Source organism: Oryza sativa, chromosome 1, assembly GCF_034140825.1.
Source record: "Oryza sativa Japonica Group chromosome 1, ASM3414082v1".
Taxonomy (NCBI): domain Eukaryota; kingdom Viridiplantae; phylum Streptophyta; class Magnoliopsida; order Poales; family Poaceae; genus Oryza; species Oryza sativa.
The window spans coordinates 15,168,205-15,193,353 of record NC_089035.1 but is presented as its reverse complement, the minus strand read 5'-3'; the positions used below and the strand labels follow the sequence as shown (position 1 = coordinate 15,193,353).

The following is a 25,149-nucleotide window of genomic DNA, read 5'->3' as shown; positions in this document are numbered from 1 at the left end:
AAAATGTTTATATTTTGGGACGGAGGGAGTACGATATTTTCTTGGGATACATTGGTGCTCTAGGGATTGTTCTAGATTGTGCTGAATATCAGAATGATCTATATATGATTATTATTCAATGGTACATATGAATGAATTAAATGATATAAATAATCTATGGCAGTGTAAATTTGCACTTTTTAAAAGTAACATCATAATTCATTCACAAGCCATTATAAATTTGTTAAAACTCAAAGTAGTCTCAAATACTACTTCCTTTGGTTTTTAGTAGATAGTTTTGTCTTTTGGACCTATTTAACTTCAGGAGACAGGGTTTGCTAGAAGTTTTTGAGATTGCTTGGTACATTCATAATGAGATAATGCACGATAAAAGACCAACACCCATAATTGCATCGAAAAGGTTCTTGGAAAGCTACGTCCAATCCTTGCTGATAATAAAGAATGGCCAACTGATAATAAAGAATGGCCAAAGGAGTGACTTGGTAAAGGCGAAGCAGATCCAGGGCGACACAATTTGCCGGACGCAAAAGGATGATAAGCCAAAAGTGTCGGGATACGCGTAGACTACGATAGCATAAATCAAAATTTTCTATCACGTAAACTAGGAACCATGCAAGTATTAGATCATAGATCGTTACCACTCGACGCGCTGTGTAGCGGAAGAAGGCGCTAAGAAGTCGAAGGAACTCTCGCAAAGTAGCGCGCGTCGATACAGAGGAAGTAGTCGATCGCACCAGCTCGTCATTATCCTCCTCGTGCGTTCTCCTCGCCGTACTCCCACGCCCATCAGCACCGCAAAGCAGTGGCGCCTCTACCGGTATCCACACGTACAGGGACGGAACGACACGCGCAGATGTGCTAGCACCCGCGCGCGGCTAAGGTTTTGCCCGGGGAGGGGAGTGACGGCTAGGGTTTCTCACGTGATGCAATACCTCCGCCGATTACACCCCTCACGAATATATAGGATCCATAACTCGGGCCTCCAAGGCCTGTAGGACTCCTATTCGGATCCCTATCCGAATTAAGCTTATATTGGATCTCCATCCAATCCCCTTATTTCGGCCCATTAAGCGTGTGACCCTGTAGGTTCATGTACACTCAGCTATAACCCGAAAACTCCTTTTCGGTCCACGTGTCAACAGCGGTCCCTAGCAGAACGTATTGACCCACCGGACATACATAAAGATCATATCGGCTGAACCTCTAGTGTATACTTGTTTGAACCCCTTCGCCTCACGATATCGATTAAGCTCAAGGCTAGATATGTGCCATCCTTTAATAGCTCAATCATTCGCTCGAACCTGTGATAGATTATATAACCTGTGATTGACTCCTCAATCACCTTTGGCATGGCCATGCACTTCCATAATCTATAACATCGAGGGGCCCAGAGATATCTCTCCATAGGAGGGGCAAATCTCATCTTGATTATTCATATCCTACTGCATGTTTCACAGCATACCCGTAAACTACTTTTATAACTACTCAATTACGGAGTAGCGTTTAGCAGTCCCTAAGTAAGCTACTACACATGTTGGGAATCATGATAATCTCAGGTCTAATTAGGATTCAACACCAACACTAAATGAGATCACTGATGATACAACACATATGGCTCTTACAGTGTCTCATGTTGGGTCTATCCAACAACATGTTCCCCAACATGTATTCACATTATTAATTTGATATCTCTGTACCATGATCCATGAGATATAATCATCAATTAATACATGTGCTGATCATTTAAACTTATTTGTTCCACATATGTTATTTGATCAGGATCCTTTAAAAATAGTAACAAACAACATAAAGAGTCTCATGAAAGAATCACATATTCATTAACCAATAATAAGTTATCTACTTCAAGGAACAAAGTCGGAAAAATATGTAAACATAGTATGTGATACAATAATCTCTATGATTGCCTCTAGAGCATATCACTAACAAAAAGAATGCTGGAAACGACATCCCTCAGGATGGGCAAAACTGAACATCAATGGCTCCTTCCTTGAGTCCGATGGTAGTGCTGGGATCGGTGCAATTCTTCGGGACTACAATGGTGAAACCCTCTTTACGATGTGCAAGTCACTTGCAAACTGCTCTTCAGCGTTAGAGACTAAACTTGCCGCCTGTGTGGAGGGCCTTCGGTTAGCACTGCAATGGACACTGCTGCCGGTTGCAATTGAAACAGACTACATCTCAGTTGTGCATCTACTCACTGATAAGGAGGAGGACTGCTCAACCCTGGCGTTTCTAGTCAGAGAAGCAAGATGGCTTTGATCAGGAGAAAGGACGACTTCCATTACGAAGATCCAGCGGGAACAAAATTTGATTAGCCATGAATTAGCAAACAAAGCTAGAAGGGACGATTACTCAGGCTTCTGAACTGGGTTTGAGTCCAATTCTGTTTCTTGGTTGATTGAAAACGACTGTAATTTGTCCCATGTGATTTAATGAAGTCCTTTTTCTTGGTCCAAAAGAAAAAACGGTTATCTACTAAAAACCAAAGGGAGTAGTATTTAGACTGCTTTGAGTCAAAAAATGACTCACATGAGTCACGGGACATGCGAGTTTGATGTATCCCATTTGATATCTTCGTATCCGAGAATCAATAAATTCTACTCCGCATTTTTGGCAAAATCTTTCGTCTTCGTTTTCAGCTCCGCTTGCTCGAGAATTTCCACAAGCACAAATTCTGCTTTTTATGGGTCCAAAGATTCTTTCGCAAAACAATCCATCTTTTTCTGGTTTATCGGTTTTATAATGAAAAGTAGAGGGCCTTGTGACTTCGCCAACGGCTTACCTATTAGGTAGTGTTTTGTTAGCCCAAGCCTGACTCAAAGCAGTCTAAATACTACTCCCTTTGGTTTTTAGTAGATAACCGTTTTGTCTTTTGGACCTATTTAACTTCAGGAGACAGGGTTTGCTAGAAGTTTTTGAGATTGCTTGCTTACCTTTGACTAATCCATGGTATTCCAAGTTTATATCCTGAAGCTGGAAGTTTTTGAGATTGCTTGCTTACCTTTGACTAATCCACGGTATTCCAAGTTTATATCCTGAAGCTGGCCGATCTCATTCCTCAGCTGATGCTCTCTAGCTTTGGCGGCTTCTTTAACTTCTTTAAGGGCCCATTTGAAATACAGGATTGTCAAAACATGGGAATAGAAAAAATGTAGGAATAGAATGTCATGTTCATTGGATTCCTATGAGATTTGAAAACACAAGAAAGTTTCAAAACTACCATTTCATAGTTACACATGAAAAACATAAGAATTCAAGACCCGGGAAGAAGAAAACATGAGGTAAGACCTCATGCTAATTTTCCTCTAAAATTTCCTACAATAGTCCATTCCATAGGAATGTCAATGGAATTGGTAGAAATCAATCCTTTATTTCAAAGGGTCTCATAGGATTATTTTCCACATGGTATAAGTCCTTTGGAATTCCTATGTTTTTCCTTTGTTTTAAAAGGGGCCTAAATTCTTTCCTGGCCGACTCCAAAGTATCAAGATAAGTCTTTCTAGGGTTTCAGACTTAGCTTGGAATTGCTGGTATATTCTCTACAAACACGAAGCAAGATGTCAATCGGCATAAAATAAAGTACCAATTACGTGGGACGGATTTTAACTTACGTTCACAAGCTTGGTAGACTTGGATAATCTTTTTTGACCAGGAGATAATCGTTTTTGACCAGGAGATCACATTCCTCGCCTTTTTTTTTGCTTGTTCAAAATTATTCCGTGTTTACGGCCTTCAGAATAGTGCCGCTGAATTTTGACAGGGGGAAGGGAGTCTCAGGAATCGACGGGTCGCTACTTGGTATAGGATATCATCCATGGTGTTACCTGGTGCAGCGATGTACTGGTGATGTGGTGGGAAGGGACGATTGTGCGATGGATGGTTGTGACGGTAGCAGATGAAAACTTTCGAGTTATTGTTAATGGGCCAATCATCTAGCCCAGCTAACAAACGTGGCCCTAGATTTCTGAGTGCGTTTCTTCTCGTGCAACCATTGCTCGAGCTCTCTAGCCTCCATGCTGCAACACACCTAGCCTATTTCAATCTCCTCTTGTCCCAAACCACTGTCCAAAAAATATATTGTTCTATAATACTCCAACCCGTTTAGTCTGTTTCAGCTCATGAGTGTTCTTATTTCGGTTTAGACCTGTAAGGTCCAAGTGTTCATTTAGTGATAATAGTCCTATATGGAGAGTCTTCATAGGTTTGAGACTGCTTAAATATCCAATTCACTCCAAACACAATATCACTAGATTAACCATTTTACACGAAACAAAAACGAAAATATAAGCGAGTTGCTATGTGATTATGTGAATGTGGGTCCACTCAGCGTGTAGAGTGAACTAATGCGAGTTTGAAGACGCTGTGTTATAGGTTCTTGATCCACATCCCAAGAGGTATACCCCAAGTCCCTAATTAACCAATCGTCCTACCAGTTTGGAGATGGTTTTCCTAATTAAGCATATATGTGTTTGTGCTAGAGTAGATCAGGGATTTCAATTTCGGTTTAAGTTTTTTGAAATTTTAGTAATTTTGCCCCCCCCCCCCTTCCGGCAAGCAAAATTTGCACCCTAATTTTTTTTCAAACTTTTGTGAATTTGATCAAAATGTATTCAAATTCAGTCAAAAATTGGTAAAATTTTCAAATAATTTCGGACAAAAAGTTGAAAATTTCCCAAAATTTTTGGAAATTTCAGTTGCACCAAAACTTCAGAATTTCGATGCAAACCGAAAGTGAAAACCCTAAATTTCGATGCAAACCGAAAGTGAAAACCCTGGATTAGATAGCTTTTTAAAAAATCACACAGACGAAAAGACCAACGATCGACAAAAGAGGTATACTCCATTAAACGGATATGTGTCATTATTACATCTCAAAAGAGCCTTACAGGCGGCTGACATGACACACTTAATTCCCCACTCTCTATAGATTTACTAGTATTGCAGTGCAAAAAAGGCCTGCACGTACTATTTATTTTCCCTTAGATATACCTGACCTGCCTGATACAAACCAAAGTACCCGTATAAAATTATTCTGCGCCACGGTATCAGTCCAAATCAAGAACCAGTCGCTGGTAGGTATAGTTGCGTCGTTGGTGCTACACCCAGAGGGCACCCGCATTGCGAAGCAGCGGGACAAGGTTGCCGCTGAGGTGCAGCGACATGACCTTGTCGGTGGAGCCGACGAGCCTCCCGCCGATGAACACCGCCGGCACGGCGGGGCTGCGGCCGAGGAGCCTCGCCAGCGCCTTCTCCATCTCCTTCCCCCTCGGGTCCTCGTCCAGCTCCACCACCGTCGGGTTCACCCCGAGCTCGCAGAAGAGGCGCGTCACGGTGTGGCACATGCAGCACGAGCTCATGCTGAAGATCACCACCGCCCGCTGCGCCGCCAGCCTGTTCACCCTGTCCATTTTCTTCTTGCCTTCTTCTCCCAAGAGCTAATTAATTAAGCTAAACTGAGAGATTTTTCCTCTGGAAAAATGCAGCTGGTCGCCTGCTACTGCTAGCTAGGTATTTAGCTTGAGTACTAGCTAGCTAGCTTCTTGTATGAGGCTTTGATTGTGTTGTGCTTTGCTTTGCTTTGAGCTGTGCATAGGTGAGGAGCCTCCTGCCTGCTTATATAGCCATGGAAAATGTGCGTGCACGACATGAGATTTTGCGGCAATTCGATCGGGGAAAAGACGAAGGTTCGGATAATGTATGGCCAAGCAAGCTTGCTCCTCGCGACACCACGGTCCACGGATCGATGGATTTAGTGTGGAATATGGAATATATGGATGACAATGGTGATGCAGCAAACTGATGCCGAGATGGTCCTTGGGAGGTGTTGATAAGGCCTTGACCCTCCTCTTACTTTTAGTAGTTCCATTCTATCATATTTGACAAAGCTAAGTCAGAAGAGAGAGAGAGAGAGAGAGAGAGACGCTGGTGGTGGTGTTCAGATTAATGCCAAAATGAATCTTTCCAAAATTTGGTATTGTCAAAATTTTGGTAAATTGCAACGTTGCCAAATTTTGATAGGATAGTCTTAATACAATATTGCCAAAATTTCATAGACATTACCAATATTTGGTAAGAAACTAAATGCAACAACATGATTGTCAATTTTACTAAATAATGGTATGGTTTAAAATGGTACCAATCTGAACAAGCCTGTAGTCTTAGATATAAAATACTATGGAATTCTGTAGAAAATCCAAGGAAAATATCAAATAACTGTGAAGGAATCAGAACAAAGCAACTTGCTAGAATTTGCTGATAAATCTGCTTTTACTAGTTTTTCACCTTTATGAATAAGAACGAGAATGATATGAAAAATGTTCTGTTATAAATAGCATGGACTGACTAACTAATGCAAATTATTTCTTTATTACTCAAGAGAGCAGCGCTTGCTGATATATAATCTCTCAAATCCCAACAAAATTACCAGGGTCAAGGTCTCAAGGCATAGGAACTAGGAAGTACCATGCTTAGGGAGAAAAATTTTGAGGAGAAAGAGAATTTTGCCTTTCAGCCATTAGGTGTGGTATGGATAATGTCTGCGTAAGATTGTACGGCTTAGACCTTTGCGTGAGAATAACAAACTTGATGATGTAAAATGCACAGGTCACAGGTATGAGGAATGCAAATCAACGCCAACATCAGAATATGAGTTGTTTTTTCTTTCCTACTAAGATCTAAGTACAGATCAATTCATTCTGAATTTTTTTTTCTTTGTCCTATTGTATAGTTGCTTTTGCTGTCCAGTATCCAATGGAAGTATGCAAAGTGTTTTATTAAGAAACTGAACTGTGGAAATTCAGCACTCTGGATAATCTATACCTGTGCTTGGAAATTCAGCAAATATTGTCTCCTGTCATCCCGGATTCACCGTTCAACTGAAAATCAATTTATTCAAATTCAGACAACATCACCCTCTTGGTTTACAACATTACCAATTGATCAGCAACACTGACATTAGGCCAGAGCCACCAAATGTATGTGTTGTGGTCATCCCCAAGGAATCATATCATCGTCAGCCAAGTCAACGTTGAGAGAAGCTTTGATTCCATTCAGAGGCTCTCATGAACAGCAATGGCCTCTCAACAGGAACTCTTATCCCGTATGTCTAGAATTAGAATCTCACAAAAAGCAAGGTCCTCACACCTCATCAGATATGGAGAGGTTAGAGGTATGCGATGCCGCGTTCCGAAGTCGCCTATTGTAATATGAGTTTTTCTTTCTCTCTTGTTCTTTCAGTACTGGCCAGAAAGTCAGCATTTTGTATGGATAAGGAGCATCTGAAAGAGGGTAGGGATTCCAGGCAAAGTGGGTATCAAGAGATCTGCTATGTGGCAGCTTGTAACTTGCTAGTGAAAAGAAAGGAACAATGCTACACATGGGTGTGATACTTACAGGCAAGAGGGGGGGCTGGCTGCTGCAATTGGCAGATCGATTGTATCCCAGAGAAATTCTGGGAATCTTTAATGGAAAAGTATTCCTAACTTTGGTCAAATCGCTCCTACAAAGCATGTAAGCATCTATAGATCGTCGGTTAGAAACAACATTCTTCAATTAGTGGCATACTCAAGATGAAGTGATGACAAACTTTGTAGAATGGATGTTCATATATAGAGATGAAGGTAACTTTGAACAATGCATGTTCAAAGTTCAGTTAATAATATTTATTAATTTACTTTTTGGGAAGTTAATTTAATTTATTGATTCACTTTAAACTGCACTCATAATTTCAATTCAAATTAAATGATGTAATCATGTAAAAAAAGTAAGGTTTGTTAAGACGAGCACATAGAACATCTATACTCCTTTAAAAGAAATTAATGGTGCTGGTAGTGAATCTGTCACCCTATCTATTTCCATTGTCAATTTTATAAATTTGCTCTTGAACTTCTTATTATTAGAAAAACAAACAAATCTAAATGATGCCCACATATAAAATCAAATTAGGGTCAGAGTTCCCTATAGCAAAGGAATTGTTAACACAATTAAGAGAAAACACATGTTAATTTATTTTAGACAATATTCTAATATACTTTTTTATCATCCGTAGCAAAGCACGGCATTCAGCTAGTGAAGAGAAAACAAGAGCAACAGATAGCTGAGCTTGTACTGTAGCAAAAATGACAACAACTTTTCAAGAATTTGCATTTGAAATTATGACAGCAACAGTGATCAGCCGAAGAGACTGTTAAAAGTTCCAAAGCAAAACAAAGTAAAACAAAATTTTATTTTGTTGGTATGTCTTTCATTCATAAAAACTGGTCTGGCAGCTGGTAAATTAGCAAGAAAAACATATTTTTCTCTCGTACCTTCCATTTAAGTTATATTCTCTTTAAGATTAAAAAAATAACTTCTGCATGTTTAGAAAAGATGCCATGCTTGTACAGTTTAAGCCTCTTGTGATATCATGGCCCCTCTCTAGTAGTATCAATCTCTCAACAAGAATAACATATATTGCTGTTATATTCTTTTTACCAGATTCTTACATGCCATCGTATACTTCTCATTCCATATCGCATCAATGAAATAATTATCATTGTAAGGTTGAACGTCAACTGTTCAATAGCTTGTTGAGTTGCTGTTCATCGGAGCCAATGACAAATGCGAATTACACCAAATTTCTGGAAAAGAATGCGCTATAAGAATTGACCTAAAAAGTTATTTGTACAGCAAAGCATCTAAAAATAGTCAAACACTAGAAAAGGGAATATATATATATATGTCCTATTTTAGTTTGTGTATATTACGACTTTTACCCTGTTCTCTTTTCATATATCAGCTACGTGGCTAGAGCTAGTGTCCTTTGAGCGAGTGAAGAGCTAAGGGACACTTGGTGACCTATGCTGCATAGACAGGACCATTTTGAAATGCATATATGCTGGTTGCAGGGATCTTATCAAGAACAATTCCACTATCTGAATCTGCAGCTCGTGGAACTCTTCAGATGGAGTAAGATACATTTATCGTGAATTGCAATATGAAAATTTATTATTACGTGTTCAACACATAGAACTAGCGATGAAGCGCTGTTGAAGGCATTGGAGCAGGGCATCCTCATTGCCTGCAACAGTTCAGCAAAAGTTCCGGATGAACAACAAACCCACAGTTTGGTCTCTAACGAGTATGAACTACCCCCAATCGAAACGGCAATTCATTGACAAGCTAAAGGGTTATAATACAAAGGATATTGAGCTAGTAATTTACATCCTTGAGGGATGTATAGGCCGGATTGATATCCACTACCTGAAAAAAAAATAGTTTCAAGCTGCTCTGTTAAACATGACAAGGAGAGCGCACGCCCAACACATAAAGCTAATGGGAAATACAAGGGCTTGGTATGTGAACAAGAATATGAGCAATGTTTCTGTTAGATTTGTGTCAGATACATATACGTAGTCGGTTATAGTTTAGGATTTAGAGTTGTACTAGATATTAGCATGAAACATCCCGAAAATTTCGAATTTAAAATGTGGAAACCAAAATTTGGACAAATATTTTTTTTTGAAAATTCCCTTATGCTGGTATTTATTGGATTTTCAAAATTACCTCATGCTGCCAAAATAAATTAAATAAGAAATTAAATGCAAATTCTAAATTCAATTGTGGAGTTAAAATAATATTTATTAAACAACCATGATTATGAATTAATATCAAGAAAATATTTTCACCTAAAGGCAAATACTAATTACTTTCCTGAAAACCCTTTTATTAATTAATATCCCTTTAATGAATTCTTTTACAAATAAAATCAAATATTTTTTAAAAAATCCTTTTAAAGGATTAATCCTTATTTACAAATAAAAGAAACTAATAAGTATTTTTTTAAAACCTTTGTAAACTAAAGTATTTTGATAATCAATTTTTCAAACTTGTAAGCTAAAGTCTAATGTTGTCCCTTGCGGGCCTAGCCCAACTCATCTAGACCCAAACCCTAATCCTCTTGTTTTTTTTCTAAAAAGTCTAACTTGAGTCGCTCAGCTCTTTTCTTCTCTTTTTCCATTTCCCCTGGCCTAGCCCATCAAGCCTACCAAGCCGACCCAGCTCGGCCATGAGGCAAACCCGTCTTCCTCCCCTTCTCCAGGCGGCTTTGCTTTGGCCTAAACCGACCGAACTGGACTGGCAAAAGCCATCGAGCCGAGCCGCCACTCGCTCCGACTTAATCCCTTTCGCCCCTAACGCTAGCCGCCGATCTGCTGCCCTGCTTCTCTCGTGCAGTCGTGCGCCATGCCGCGCACAATGCCTATGTGAGGCAACGCCGTGACGTGAAGGACTCGGCACAGCACCAATGTCTCGTGCACGGCGCATCGTCTCCTGTGCGCCGCTGTCGTTTGCCGTACGTGCACTGCACCGTGTATATGTATGTATGTATGTATGTATGTATGTATGTATGTATGTATGTATGTATGTTGAGGTTTGCTCCAGTCCATAGTATGTATGTATGTATGTATGTACGAACAATCAAGCATGGTAATAAATAAAATCCACAATTTTCATTACTCTGTCTAATCTTATGTAGGTAACTTATCCAAATATGTTTTCCTTGACAATTACCTACAAATTCCGCTGCAACGCGCGAGATATATGTAATTTCCGATGATTTTTTTACACCACATATATGCTAGTTTAGATATAAAGAAAGAGGGCTTAAAGCCCCACATGAGTACATTCTACAGTTCCATGCTTGGATATATGTCCAATATATATACCAACTTCTACACACCACTACGGATTTACACTGTACAGTCATTTATACCTTCCTATAAAGTATAAATGGAGTATCATGTTATGTTTACTTCATCACACCGACGGCGTGGTCTGGCCAGGAATATTATTACCTCCTTTCCCGTAGTCTTCCTTGTGCGGCATCATGTCCGTGTAGCCGATGCTCTTCCTGGTAGTAGGGAAGATCATGAACACCATGCTGGCCAGCAACCCTAATCCCATTGGCAGGTTCCTGAACATCTCCGTGAAGCCAGTGCCGGCGTCGGGGAAGAGGCAGCCCTGCACGTCGGCGTTGCCGAGCGCGACGACGACGAACACGACCGCCGAGACGTGCGCGTGCACGAAGTCCAGCGCCCTGACCTTCATCCCCGGGAGGTCGCCGAACCTCTCCTCCATCTCCTCGCGCGTCCCCTCGAAGTTGAACGGGCGGAATCCCCGGAGGGTGGCCACGCCGTAGTAGAGGCGGCGGCCGTCGACATGGCTGACGAGGCTGTCGGTGAAGGAGAGCAGCACGCAGGACGCGGTGCAGGCGGCGATGAGCGCCGCGGTGGTGTACCGGCTGGCCGCGCCGCACGCGCCGCCGTGGTTGGTGAAGGACGGCGCCAGCTCGTGGAAGGCCAGCACGGTGCCTGTCGGTAGGAGCTTCAGGATGTCGCACGCGGCGCACATCGTCTTGTCGACGACCGCCGGCGGTGTCGGTGGCCTGGCGGCGCCGCCGATCATGCTGTCGTACGTACAAGGAGAGTGGGGCTTCTACCTTTCTTTTTTGTTTTCCCTATGTGAACGATTATTGTTGCACTTGTCACTTGGCAGCACGAGAGACTGCTGCTCCATGTTTGTACGCATACATATTTATGGGTACTCCTGCGTTTCAAAATATATTAAACTCATATTGTATGTGATACATCTTAATACTATTAATTTAGATATGTCTATTAGCATGTGTCTCACATCTCATATGAGATTGATTTATTTAAATAATGATGTGTCATATTTCGTACGAGATTGATTTATTTTCGAGCTAAAGAGAAGTTGGTTGCAGAGATGAGACATGTGACGACTGTGACAAAACATGTGGTGCCTTGTCATGCAAAGTGCAAACTCGTGAAAAGCAGCTCGATGATGATCATTGAAGTTAACGATAATGTATATCGTACACGTGAAATATTTTCTTTTAGTAAATTTCAGATATCCCTACGTATATGCACATTAACCAAAAAAAACCCTCCATGATTTAACTATCTTTCCCTAAACCCTTCATGTACATGAACATGAGAGACAATTAATAAGAAATACATTGCCTTTTAGTCACTTAGGCCACGTCTACTTGCCAGAGAGGTCCTAACTCTCAACTGACAGATTTGGTGTGATAACTGGGTGCGCCTAATTTAGGTGCGTGTCAAGGGAAATTTGGCTGGGCCACTGTATTATTTTTTTAAAATTATTTTCAGAACTCATACTCATTCCATCTCAAAAATATAAGTCACGGATACTTTTTATCGTGTCTCATAATATAATACGTGCATGCATGCATATATTACTGGCACTTTAAATCCTACACCATTAACCCCTTCCCCCTCCGATCACATTGCTTATATGCATCAAGGTAAATTTTGAATTGGTCTTTGTGTTAAAAGTGATTGAGCCTATATTTTAGAATGTAGGGAGTAACATTTTTATTACACATGACAGATTGAGGGGGCAGGTTACATTAACACCCCCCCTCCCCCCCCCCCAACACACACACAACACATCGTCGTACTTATTAGTTGAAAGTATTGAACCATGCAACTTTATGGAGGGCTCAGTTTACTGAACTAAGGAAGCAATCTATTCCTAATGAAACCAAACAATAGTAGAGTAGCAGGTCGATTTGGAGCTACGGCATTGCCACGACAACTACGTCCTTGGATCTCATTCAACATGCATACTACTTGACATCCTTGGACCGCATTCAACGTGTGTACCACTTGACAGGCTGGCAATCTCTTTTGGCTATCTCCACGGAAACGGCTCAAAGCAGAGGTTTCTTGCTGAGCCATAGATTTTGGTGTATATAAGCGTTATCAGACTCGGCAAAGGATTTCAGCGGAGTTCACCATTGAATCTAAAGAGCTTAGAATGCAATCCTGTCAACTAGAGTTGCACAAGTGGTCCATGCTCTACCCAAATGGCAAATCATGTATGGTTGCAGCTATTAAGAAACAAATAGAAAGATGAATCCAAAATCCAGATAACCATAGTGGCAACGGTACTCAGATGGTCGTGAAAGAGTTGTCTTGTTGGATCGATGAAGGACGTTAAGGAAGAGGTGACAAGAAATTTGATTTGAGGCTGCTAGATCCTGGCTAGTGGAATCCCCATCTCGCAAGCTTGCCGAACATCTCACCAGAGTCTGACTGACGCCCCTAAATCAACCGATTAGGGAGAGAGATGGAGTAGGAACAACACCAAGTAGATGGCAAAGGAAAGTGTGAGGATGAGTAGGTGTACAGGCCAATGGCAGTAACATGGAGGTGGTGCGGGTGCAAGTGTGATGGGTGCTTGGATTGCACCAGCTCCTTGTCATCGGGCTCCGGTCCTCAACCACCACCGCCTGTAGCAACACGTAGTTGCACACCGTTAGCGAGCGCATCAGTGACGAGGGTGTTGGTGTCAGCTCTTCCCCATCCCCACCTCCCCCTCCCCAAATTGCCGCCTCCCCTCCACACCCATCCATCCCTTAGCCGCGCCGCTTCTTGTTGAGCAAGGTCGCTCCATATCTGTTGAAACAAACTGTCTTCGTCGTCTGCTTATAACCCTGGAGCCCGAATTCGATCAAACATCCTTGTAGAATAGGGACAGCACAACCACCACAAGCAAACGCCTCCACCAACACCATGGCCTCCAACCTCCATGTACTCGACCTCAGCAAAAAAAAAAAAACTAAAATGGGACAAACATAATTCCATGCAGGCGGCTGGCTCAGGGGCAATCAGATCCGACATCCACGTGCTTCGGAGGTGGCTAAATCTTGTTGTCATGAGCTCGGGGAGGCGGGGGGTGGTTGGCCCATCAACATTGAGCTCCGGTTGCTCCATGGTGATGAGCCCCAAGCAATCGGTGGTGCCCTTCCCTCACAAGGTGTCGAAACATGAATTCGGCAATAATAAAAGGGGGTAGCACACGGGACCTAAAAGTGGATGGATGCGGAGACAAAGGATTTAGACAGGTTCAAGCCCTCTCAATGAGAGGTAATACCCTACTCCTGTTTGGGGATTTGAATCCACCGGGTGTAGTATAGATCTGACGATCATATGTGCTCATGCCCCCTAGAGGGCCTCCTGCCCACCTTATATAGGATGGGGGCAGGATTACAAGATAGAAACCTTAACCAATACGGTATCGGTTTCCTAAATCTACTTTACAATATTATCAAATGAGGACTTTAGGCCGCTCCATAATATAAAAGGAAACGTAATACCCAAGTCATGATCTATTACATATTCCATAGATATAAGCTATCCTCTATAACTAGTCGGATAACCATGCCGTGTGGGTATGCGGTACCCATAATCTCCACACAAGGTGACTCAGGGGTGGCCAGATGCAGCCGCCACGAGCTCAGGGCTCGCTCGACGTCCTCTTCAACATCCATGCCCTTCGCCTTACCTCCCTCCCTTGGCCTCCATCTCGCCATGGGCCGTTGGCTTCCACAAGCTCGACTTCACCCACGGTGGGTGGCGGGCGGTGGCTACGGTGGCCTTCCCTACGACGTCCTCCTCTCCATGTTCTTGGATTTTATCGTTCATGGATTTTTGTGGTTCATGTGTGAATATCAATTTTCTTCTTGATCCTGATTCTATGATCTTGTTCTTGGATGTTGATTTTGTGGATGCTGCTGGATCTTGGGGTGATGGGGTGCTCAAAGCATTGGCTCGATTAGAGCTGATGCTTATTTTTTGCGATTTTTTTTTCTTGGATGCCGATGGGTTTTGGGGTGATGGGGTTGCTCAAAGCATTGGTCGATTCATCCCATGTTTCGAGTCGACTTTTTCTTTATTTGTGGAATCTAAGGTTTACCGGTTCCTAAAATTGCTAGATCACACCCACAATGTAACACCGTATTTTCGTCATCGTTCGAACCAGTGTTAAATCCTCAGCATCCATCTCTTTTCTAGTTTTCTAAGTTGGTGACATTCTCTCCAAATAGGACTAAACTTTAGCTGCTGCTGCCGATCTGTTTGCTAGCTCTTGCTGCTCTATTGGGAGTACCTAGCTAGGCTATTTGCTGCTGCATGGGCCAAGGCCCAAGGCCTGCACTACTACCGCTACTGCTTGGAATAAGTCCACATTGAGTCCTATTTAAGTCCAATCTAATCGGACATGGCATCCCAAGCATCAAAGAAAAGAAAGACCCACCTGTCATACTTCCTCCACTCTCTCTCTATTCTTCCTTCTTCATCCCAAATTCCCTCTCCTTCCTTCCATTCAGGTCGTGGGAGCCGCCGAGCCTGTCCGTGGAAAGGAAGGCACATGTAGGCGGTGGCCGGCGCTTGGCAGCACTGGGCTCAACACGGCAGTGGCAAGTCAGAGGCAGCGCTCGTTAGAAAACGATGGGCAAACAAACGACAAAGAATAGTAGATTAATCGTAGAAGACACAAGATTTAACGTGAAAAAAGCCTCTCAAAGTAGGAAAGAAAAAAACCACTAGCGCCAGCCAGCAAAATATCTTCACTGTATCGGGGTGAGGGTACAACACCGCACAGCGGCTTACAAGAGGTATATATATGAGGTGAAACCCTAACAGGTATTACAATCCGTACCGCAGAACCCAATGGGTGGCCCAAGCCTCCGGCGACGGGCCTCCGCTTTACTTCGGCAGAAGCTGGTCTTTATTAAGTGCAAATGAATTTGGATCATAACTCAACAGCGCTGCGGTGTCCGAGTGCACGCAATGCAGGGGAGGCAGGACTAGGAGGAGGCGCACGTAGATGGGGGGGATCCCCCGCCGCTGGCCAGCTTGGATCTCCCGGCGTCCATGCCATCTCCGCCGCCTCACGATGAGGTGATGGCCTACCTTTCGAGTAGTGCATCTGGAGCCTCGAGGCCAAGAAGGCCAAGACGGAGGTGTCGATCTCATTGCCCATGGTTAGCTCGTTTACTCGATTGCTCACTCCTCAATCTGCTTGTACAAATTACAGTTTTTCGATGTGTTGGGATGATTTCTAGATCAGCTTGTAAAACATTGCAGCTCTTCTTGGACGGTTTTGTTGAGAGTTTAACATTTTTTGGGCGTTGGGTAATAGTGATCGTGTTTATTCGAGAACAGGCCTCCATGATACATTATTTATTAGAAAGGCAGTTTGGCTTTTTACATATGCATTAGGTAATGAATCACCTCTTAAGTCTATCCATCAAAACTTTTGTTACAATCATTTCAGAAGTATATTCATGATACTCTATACGACTGAAAAAAAATTCATTTGACGAATATATTTATTAATGTATCAATAGATAGATACAACCGTTTGAATGAATACAAAAGTTAAGGCTGTGTTAATATGGTATTTAGTATGGGACAATTGCTTATTTGACCCTGTTTTGAAGTGTAACTACCAATATGACCCTACTTTTTCTAGTTTGCTTATTTGACCCTACATTTTTAAAACGAACACTCCGTTTGGCCCTGTTTTTTAACACTGTTAAGTTTTCATTTTTTAAAAAAGAAAGAAATACAATTAATTTTTGTAATGACCAAAATACCCTCGACCAAACCCTATCCATATCTACGTCTCTCCCCGTATTCCATCTCTCTCTCTCTCTGAGTGCTGGCGGCGGCGACCGCGAGGTGTTGCGGCGGCGGCGGTGGCTTGTGGAGGGAGGGAGGGGATCCGCGTGGCGCTGGCTCGCGGAGGGAGGAGCGGCGACGCCGGCCTGTGGAGGGAGGGAGCGGTGGCGACCGTGTGGTGCGGAGGAAACGGCGGCGGCGGCCGTGGGGGGAGGGGGGTCCGTGCCGGCGCCGCCATCGGCGGTCGTCTTCCTCGTCGCCGAGCCGCCGCTCCTCCACCGTCAACGGAGGGCCGCCTCGTCGCCGAGCCGCTAGCGGCGCTCCTTGTCGCCGGTCGTATTCCTCGTCGCCGAGCTGTCGCTCCTTCGCAGCCACCGCCAGCGGAGGGCCGCCTCGTCGCCGAGCTGTCGCCGCTCCTCCGCAGCCCTCCGCATCCGCCGCCAGCGGCGGCCCTCCGCATCGCGCCGTCCAGCCGCCGCTCCTCTCGCCGCCCCTCATCGCCGCTCCTCCGCCACCAGCGGAGGGCCGCCTCGTCATCGAGCCACCGCCGCTCGTACGCAGCCCTCCGCATCTGCCGCCAGTGGCGGTCCTCCGCATCGCGCCGCCGAGCCGTGCTCCTTCGCAGCCGCCGCCGCCGCTCCTCCACCGCCGACGGAGGGCCGCCTCGTCGCCGAGCTGCCGCCGCTCCCTCCGCCGTCGGCAGTGCTCTGGTGAGAGAGAGAGAGAGTAGAGAGAGAGTGGATAAGAATGAGTGGTAAGAGGATAGATGGATGTATTAGGGGTATTTTCGTCATTTTACCACTTAGTTAACGGTGTTAACTCGTCTTAACGGAATAGGGTCAGCTTTCCTCTTCGATTTTGAAAAGCGGGGTCAAATAAGCAAACTGAAAAAAAATAGGGTCAAATTGGTAGTTAGCTTTCAAAATAGGGTCAAATAAGCAATTACCCCATTTAGTATTTAGTACGATTAGCACGCAATTAATTTAGTATTTGCTAAATTTATTTTCAAAAATGGATTAATATGGTTTTTTTTAGCAACTTTCGTATAGAATTTATTTTGCAAAAAACGCACCGTCTAGCAGTTTGAAAAGCGTGCGCGCGGAAAATAAGTGACGGAAGTTAGAAACCATGGGTATAGAACGCAGCCCTAGCCAACCCAACAATCTGTGTGGGCTCTACGTACAAGAGCAGATACGAGAAGCACGTAGCACAATCGCACGCCGTGCGTGCGTCCTTTATTCGGACAAACAAAAGTGCTCGCCACCTTTCATCCCGGGAAAATATATAGTGCAAATCACATATGTAATGGAAACTTAGAAACTACCGTTGGATTGAGAAATGGACGTCCAAGATTTATCCACGTCACTATGAGTTAAAATTTAACTCGCAGATTCACTGATGAGTTAAAAATTTACTAGGAGTCAAATTTTAACTCATGGTGATGTGGACGAATCTCGGACGTCCATTTCTCGATCCAACGATAGTTTCTAAGTTTCCATTACATATATTATTTGCACTACGTATTTTCTCTTTCATCCCTCCTGGCCTGGCGTTATTCAAACAAAATACACGAGCATATATACCATATATGCACGTGCTCAAACATCATGCATGCATGCATGCCGGCACGTACACACATGCAGACACACACTTAATTATCACACAATATTAGCTATCTTCTCATCAGCCCTGTTCGATATCTCTTTAGTGGAGGGTTGAATGGGAACAACCTGGTTGGCAGAGTTCTTCTGCACGCTGCTGCCCGCGCCGTCGCCGCCGCCGCTGCCGTCATTGGTGGTGGTGGTCTTGGGACAGTCGTCGTTGTTCTTCTGCTTGCTACCTTCCGCGTCGACGCCGCCGGAGCCGCCGTTGGTGGTGGTCTTGGGAGGCTCGGCCTTGCCATCTTTGTCGGCGTCGGCGCCGCCCTCGGTGCCAGTTTGAGCCTCCCTGGGGTAGCCAACGCCCTTCCTGGTGGAGGGGAAGATCATGAACACGAAGCTGGCGACGAAGCCGACGCCGAGCGGCATGTTGACCAGAGCCTCCCTCCACGTCGCGCTCTCCTGGGGGAAGAGGCAGGTCTGGATCCCGGCGTCGCTGAACGCGAGGGCGAGGAAGACGAACACCCTGAGCGTGGCGTGCAGGAAGTCGAGCGGCCTCACCCTCCGCTTGTAGAGCTCTCCCACCGGTGGAGAAACCATCTTTCGTCGGTCGGCCGATTTCCACAATAGTCCCGGATGCAATAAAAACCGGGGCTAAAGATGATCTTTAGTCCCGGTTCAAAAGGGTAACGGGCATATTTGATCTTTAGTCCCGGTTTGTGTTACCAATCGGGACTAAAGATCATCTTTAGTCCCGGTTCGAATGCTGTCAGGGCCTGTCAGGCCCCCCCGGGATCTTTAGTCCCGGTTGGTAACACCAACCGGGACTAAAGTTACGATCTTTAGTCCCGGTTGGTGTTACCAACCGGGACTAAAGATCCCGGTGATCTTTAGCCCCGGTTGGTGCTACCAACCGGGACTAAAGTCCCACCCCTATATATATATATGTCTTCTTCCTCCTCCAGCTGCCCGAGCAAGCTTCAAAATTTCTTCAAAAAAGAGGGGAGGTCATGCCAAAATTTCTATTGAATTTATTTTGGTGATTACATACAAATCAGAGGTGCCTAAAAGGTTTGCAACTTCATCCTCCAATGTTTTTTTTTTGTCATACTACATTTGCACCTATGTTTTGCACACTTTTTTTGTCTCCAAAATTTAGTTGTAAGTTGATGAGAGAGAAAATGTGTGTGGGGAAGAAAGAATATATAGAAATTTAGTTCATTTGCTAAACAAGGTTTTATAAAATAGTTGAGAAGGAAAACTCTAGTGAAAGTTAATCTTAAATAATAGAAAACAAACTAAAATGAAAATTAAAAGAAGTAAAACACATTAAAATTAGTTTAAAACTTTACAAATAGTTTTTAAGAATTATTTGGTGTAATATTTTATGATTTTTGTATGAATAAAGATATCTTATAATTATTGTATGACTGTCATTATTGTAAGAATAATTATTTGTGTACGGTTTTTTTGACTCATGTAGATGGATCGGCAATGGATGTACGCTGACAGGCGATCCAAAGAGTTTATTGACGGCGTGCACTATTTTTTGAGAGTGGCCGAAGCTAACAGGCAAAGGGGTTTTATTTGTTGTCCATGCAATAAGTGTAAGAATCAGAAGGAGTATTCTGCATCCAGGACTATTCATTTCCACTTGTTTGAGTCGGGGTTCATGCCAAGCTATAATTGTTGGACATCCCACGGAGAGCAAGGTGTTGAAATGGAAGAAGATGAAGTGGAAGATGACAATATTCCGGACTTTGCTCAGTATGTTGGATTTGAAGGAAATCAAACGGGCGAGGAGGAAATAGCTGCTGATGGTAACGACGTTGCGGATGATCTTGGTCAGATGTTGCAGGACGCCAGGGAGGACTGCGAAAGTGAAAAGGAGGCGCATAAATTGGACAAGATGTTGGAGGACCACAGAACTTCATTGTACCCAGGTTGCGAGCAGGGGCACAAAAAGTTGGATACCACTCTGGAGTTGTTGCAATGAAAGGCAAAAATGGGGTTAGTGACAAGGCATTTGGCGATTTATTGAAACTCGTCAAGAACATTCTTCCGGGGGGAAACAAATTGCCCGAGACAACGTACGAGGCTAAGAAGATAGTCTGCCCGTTAGGACTGGAAGTTCATAAGATTCACGCATGTCCGAACGATTGTATCCTATATCGTGGTGAGGAGTATGAGAACCTAGAAGCATGCCCTGTTTGCAAAGCACTACGATACAAGATTAGACGGGACGATCCAGGAGAAGTTGACGGGCAGCTAACAAAGAAGAGAATTCCTGCTAAGGTGATGTGGTATTTCCCTATAATACCACGGCTAAGGCGTTTGTTCAGGAACAAGGGGAATGCTAGAATGTTGCGATGGCACGCTGAAGAGCGTCAACAGGACGGGATGCTGAGACACCCCGCCGATGGTTCGCAGTGGCGAAACATCGACAGAAAATTTAAAGAATTTGGAAAGGACGCACGAAACATACGGTTTGGTTTGAGTACGGATGGCATGAATCCTTTTGGAGAGATGAGCAGCGGCCATAGCACTTGGCCCGTTACGATGTGTATCTACAACCTCCCCCCCTGGCTATGCATGAAGAGGAAGTACATAATGATGCCGATTATTATTCAAGGCCCCAAGCAACCTGGTAACGACATCGACGTGTACCTAAGACCACTGGTCGAAGATCTTAAACAGTTGTGGAAGAAGGAAGGTGTCCCCGTGTGGGACGAGGACAAACAGGAGGAGTTTAACCTACGAGCGCTGCTGTTCGTAACCATCAACGATTGGCCTGCACTTAGCAACCTATCCGGACAGTCCAACAAGGGGTACAAGGCTTGCACTCACTGTATGGATGAAACAGAAAGTACGTATCTTAAGCACTGTAGGAAGGTTGTATACATGGGGCATCGTCGATTTCTTGCAGCAAACCACCCGGTACGGAAGAAAGGCAAGCACTTCGAACATAAGGCCGACCACCGTACGAAACCTAAACATCGCAGCGGGAAAACAGTGTTTGCTATGGTTAAAGATCTTAAAGTAGTGTTCGGAAAGGGGCCTGGAAGCCAGCATATAAAGAGCGAAGATGGTCACGCGGCGATGTGGAAAAAGAACTCTATATTTTGGGAGTTACCATATTGGGAATTCTTGGACGTACGCCACGCAATCGACGTGATGCACCTCACTAAGAACCTTTGCGTAAACCTTCTTGGCTTCCTAGGTGTATACGGAAAGTCGAAAGATACACTGGAAGCACGTAATGATCTGAAGCATATGGAACAACGCGGCGACCTTCACCCGGAACCAAAGGAGAAAGGAAGCCATTACTTGAGTCCAGCCAGCTACACTCTTAGCAAGGCAGAGAAGGAAAGTATGTTTGAATGCTTGGAGAGCATAAAGGTACCGTCTGGATACTCCACGAATATCAAGCGAATAATAAGCACGAAGGAGAAGAAGTTCACAAACCTAAAGTCTCATGACTGTCACGTGTTGATGACACAACTGCTACTAGTTGTAATAAGGGGTATCCTTCCAGACAATGTCCGGGCAACAATAACAAAGCTATGTGCATTCATGAACGCAATTTCGCAGAAGGTCATCGATCCAGATAGATTAGAAGCCCTTCAGAATGAAGTGGTGCAATGTCTCGTCAGTTTTGAGTTGATATTTCCACCTTCATTTTTCAATATAATGACGCATCTGCTTTGTCACCTTGTGAAAGAGATCCGTATTCTCGGGCCTATGTACCTACACAACATGTTTCCTTTCGAGAGGTACATGGGCGTTCTGAAGAAGTATGTTCGTAACCGTGCTCGTCCAGAGGCAAGCATCGCCAAGGGTTATGGAACAGAGGAGGTCATCGAATTTTGCGTAGAATTTATCGAAGACCTTCGCCCAATCGGGGTACCTGAATCACGCCATGAAGGGAGACTACGGGGAAAGGGAACTCTCGGAAGGAAAGCAATAACGACGGTAGACAACAATTTATTCCGTAAAGCCCATTTCACTGTTCTGCAACACTCTTCATTGGTAGCTCCTTACATCGAGGAGCACTTGGCTCTAGTTCGCGCCAGGAACATCGGTAAGTCCGATGCATGGATTACACGGCATCACATTGATACTTTCCCCGCGTGGCTACGACAACATCTCATGGGTAACGAGTCGATCAACCAACAACTTGCCTTCCTGGCGAGGGGACCGTCTGGGTCGATCGCGACATTCCAGGGATATGAGATCAATGGGTACACATTCTACACGAGAGCCCAAGACATGAAGAGCACGAACCAAAACAGCGCTGTTCGTGTCGATGCCATGGGACACGATGGAACAACTGCCACATATTACGGTGCCATCGAGGACATATGGGAACTTGACTATGGTCCTCTCAAGGTTCCTCTGTTCCGGTGCCAATGGGTTAGGTTGACTGGTGGAGGCGTAATGATTGATGACAGTGGGATGACAACTGTTGACCTTAACAAGGTTGGATACTCGGACGAACCTTTTGTCCTTGCCAATGATGTAACGCAAGTCTTTTTCGTGAAGGACATGTCTAGCAAAGGAAAGAAGGGCAGAGGGCCTGATGAGCCTAAGCGTCAAGTGGTTCTCCCAGGCAAAAGAAAAATCGTCAGAGTTGAGGACAAGACTGACGAGGATTACGATCAGTTGGATGGGCAACCCCCTTTCACGGTGACGATTGACCCTAGCATCTTCCTATCAAATGAAGACACCCCTTACTCACGCAGCGATCACAAGGAGGGAACAATAGTGAGGAGAAAGTACGTGCCGTAATTATTGTGTACACGATGTAAACTATTTTGGATGTATTGATTATCCATATAAATCAATTGATGTATGGCATATGTTAATTACGCACGATTATTAGAGGTTTCAACAAGTTTAAATCATGTATATGCTAGTTATATGTGATACTTACAATTTTGAAAAGTTTTAAATCACACAGGTGGCAATTTCATATGTATGTTAATTAGAGTTTTTAACATTTAATTTACTAGCATTCATATGCTAATTATAATTGACTAGAGGATTTTTAAAAGTTTTAAATCACGCAAGTGGCAATTTCATATGTTAATTAGAGTTTTTAACATTTAATTTACTATCATTCATATGCTAATTATAATTGACTGGAGAATTTTTAAAAGTATTAAATTTAACATATTTTTAAAACTATCATTCATATATTAGAGTTTTTCACAATTTAATTTACTATCTTTCATATGCTACTTATATATGACTATTCGAATTTTTAAAAGGTTTAAATCATGCATGTGGCATTTACATATGTTAATTAGAGTTTTTAGCATGTAATTTAATATAATTCCTACGCTAAGTACATATGATGATTACAATTTTTATTAATTTTAAATCATGCAGTATGTACATACATATCTTAATTAGAGTTTTTACCAATATAATAATATCATTCATATATATGCTAAGTATATATGATTATTGGAATTTTTATTAATTATATTTGCTTATTACGATTTATCCACTTCATTTATTACAGACAAAAATAATTTTTCGAAGTAATTGTCATTAATCTTTGTACTTTAAATAATGTTAATGCATTAACTTCTATTTTATAAACACATATGTAAGCGAAAATCATATGCAGTGCTATAATCTTTAGTCCCGGTTCTTAACCCTAACCGGGTTTAAAAAGAATTTCGAAATAGCGGGAAAAGATATTTACTCCCGGTTGTTGAGAACAACCGGGACTAAAGATATCTTTAGTCCCGGTTGTTCTCAACAACCGGGAGTAAAGATCCGGGGGTATATATATTCTCGGTGCGCCCTCGTCTTCTTCACCAACACTTAGACGTTTTCGGCCGATCGATCTCTCTCGGCCTCTCTCCTTCGCCGCCACTGCCTAGGGCAAATCCCCGCGCCGACGCCGCCGTATCTCGCCGTCGTCTCGAGCTCGTCGTCCTCGCCGCCTCCTCCGCTGCCGCCGCATCTCTGGGGTGAGAGCCGCCGCCGCCAGATCTCCCTTCATGCATCTCGATCTCTCCGATCTCGATCTCTCTCCGTCGCGCCGCCCGCCACGAGACGCCGCGCCACGACGATGACGCGCCACGACGACGACGCGCCACGCCGCCGCCTTCGCCGCCGCGCAACGCCGCCGCCGCATGCCAACGCCACGCCGCCGCCGCCGTCGCCACGCCGCCGCCGCCTTCGCCGCCGCGCGCGCAATGCCGCCGCCGCCACGCCACGCTGCCGCCGCCACGGCCCCGCAACGCCACGCCGCCGCCGCCGTCGCCACGCCGCCGCCACGCCGCCGCGCCAACCGCCGCCCCGATGCCGCCACACCGCCGTTAACGAACGAGAACGAGAACGATCGAACGAACGAGAGCGAGAACGAACACGTCAACGTACGTTGCCGCGAGGACGTGAACGAGAACGAGAACGATCGAACGAACGAGAGCGAGAACGAACACGTCAACGTACGTTGCCGCGAGAATGTGAACGAGAACGAGAACGATCGAACGAACGAGAGCGAGAACGAGAACGATCGAACGAAGACAAGCGAGAACGAGGGAACGAACGTGAACGAGCGAACGAACGAGGACGAACGTTAACGTGAAATGCAATATATATATATATATATATATATATATATATATATATATATATATATATATATATATATATATATATATATATATATATATATATATATATATATATATATATATATATATATGTTACTTTGCATTTATCCTAATACATCTTTTTGTATCTTGCAGAAAAGACGTGTTGTCGGAGTCGTCCGTCAAGCCTGAGTGGAAGAGCTAGCCCTAGAAGGAATTGGAGCAGGCAAGTGACGTAATAATATAAATGATTGTTATATTTGTAATGCAATTAATTAAGATTATTAGACCTAGCCCTAGAAGGAATTGGAGCAGGCAAGTGACGTAATAATATAAATGATTGTTATATTTGTAATGCAATTAATTAAGATTATTAGACCTGTAATTAGACTTATCATATAAGATTGTGTAGTGTTCTAATATTATTTG

The 25,149-nt window shown here is 43.7% G+C and overlaps 2 protein-coding genes across 2 annotated transcripts; both read right to left on the bottom strand.

Annotated features, from left to right (window-relative positions):
• Nucleotides 1-4,844: 4,844 nt before the first annotated feature.
• LOC4325734 (glutaredoxin-C1-like) lies at nt 4,845-5,606 on the bottom strand. The gene has a single exon (NM_001401481.1). The coding sequence runs from the start codon at nt 5,427-5,429 to the stop codon at nt 5,118-5,120; it is 312 nt and encodes a 103-aa protein (NP_001388410.1). The 5' UTR covers nt 5,430-5,606; the 3' UTR covers nt 4,845-5,117.
• Nucleotides 5,607-10,483: 4,877 nt separating this feature from the next.
• Nucleotides 10,484-11,573, bottom strand: LOC4325733 (protein DMP2). Its single transcript, XM_015787565.3, has one exon. The coding sequence runs from the start codon at nt 11,461-11,463 to the stop codon at nt 10,816-10,818; it is 648 nt and encodes a 215-aa protein (XP_015643051.1). The 5' UTR covers nt 11,464-11,573; the 3' UTR covers nt 10,484-10,815.
• Nucleotides 11,574-25,149: the final 13,576 nt, after the last annotated feature.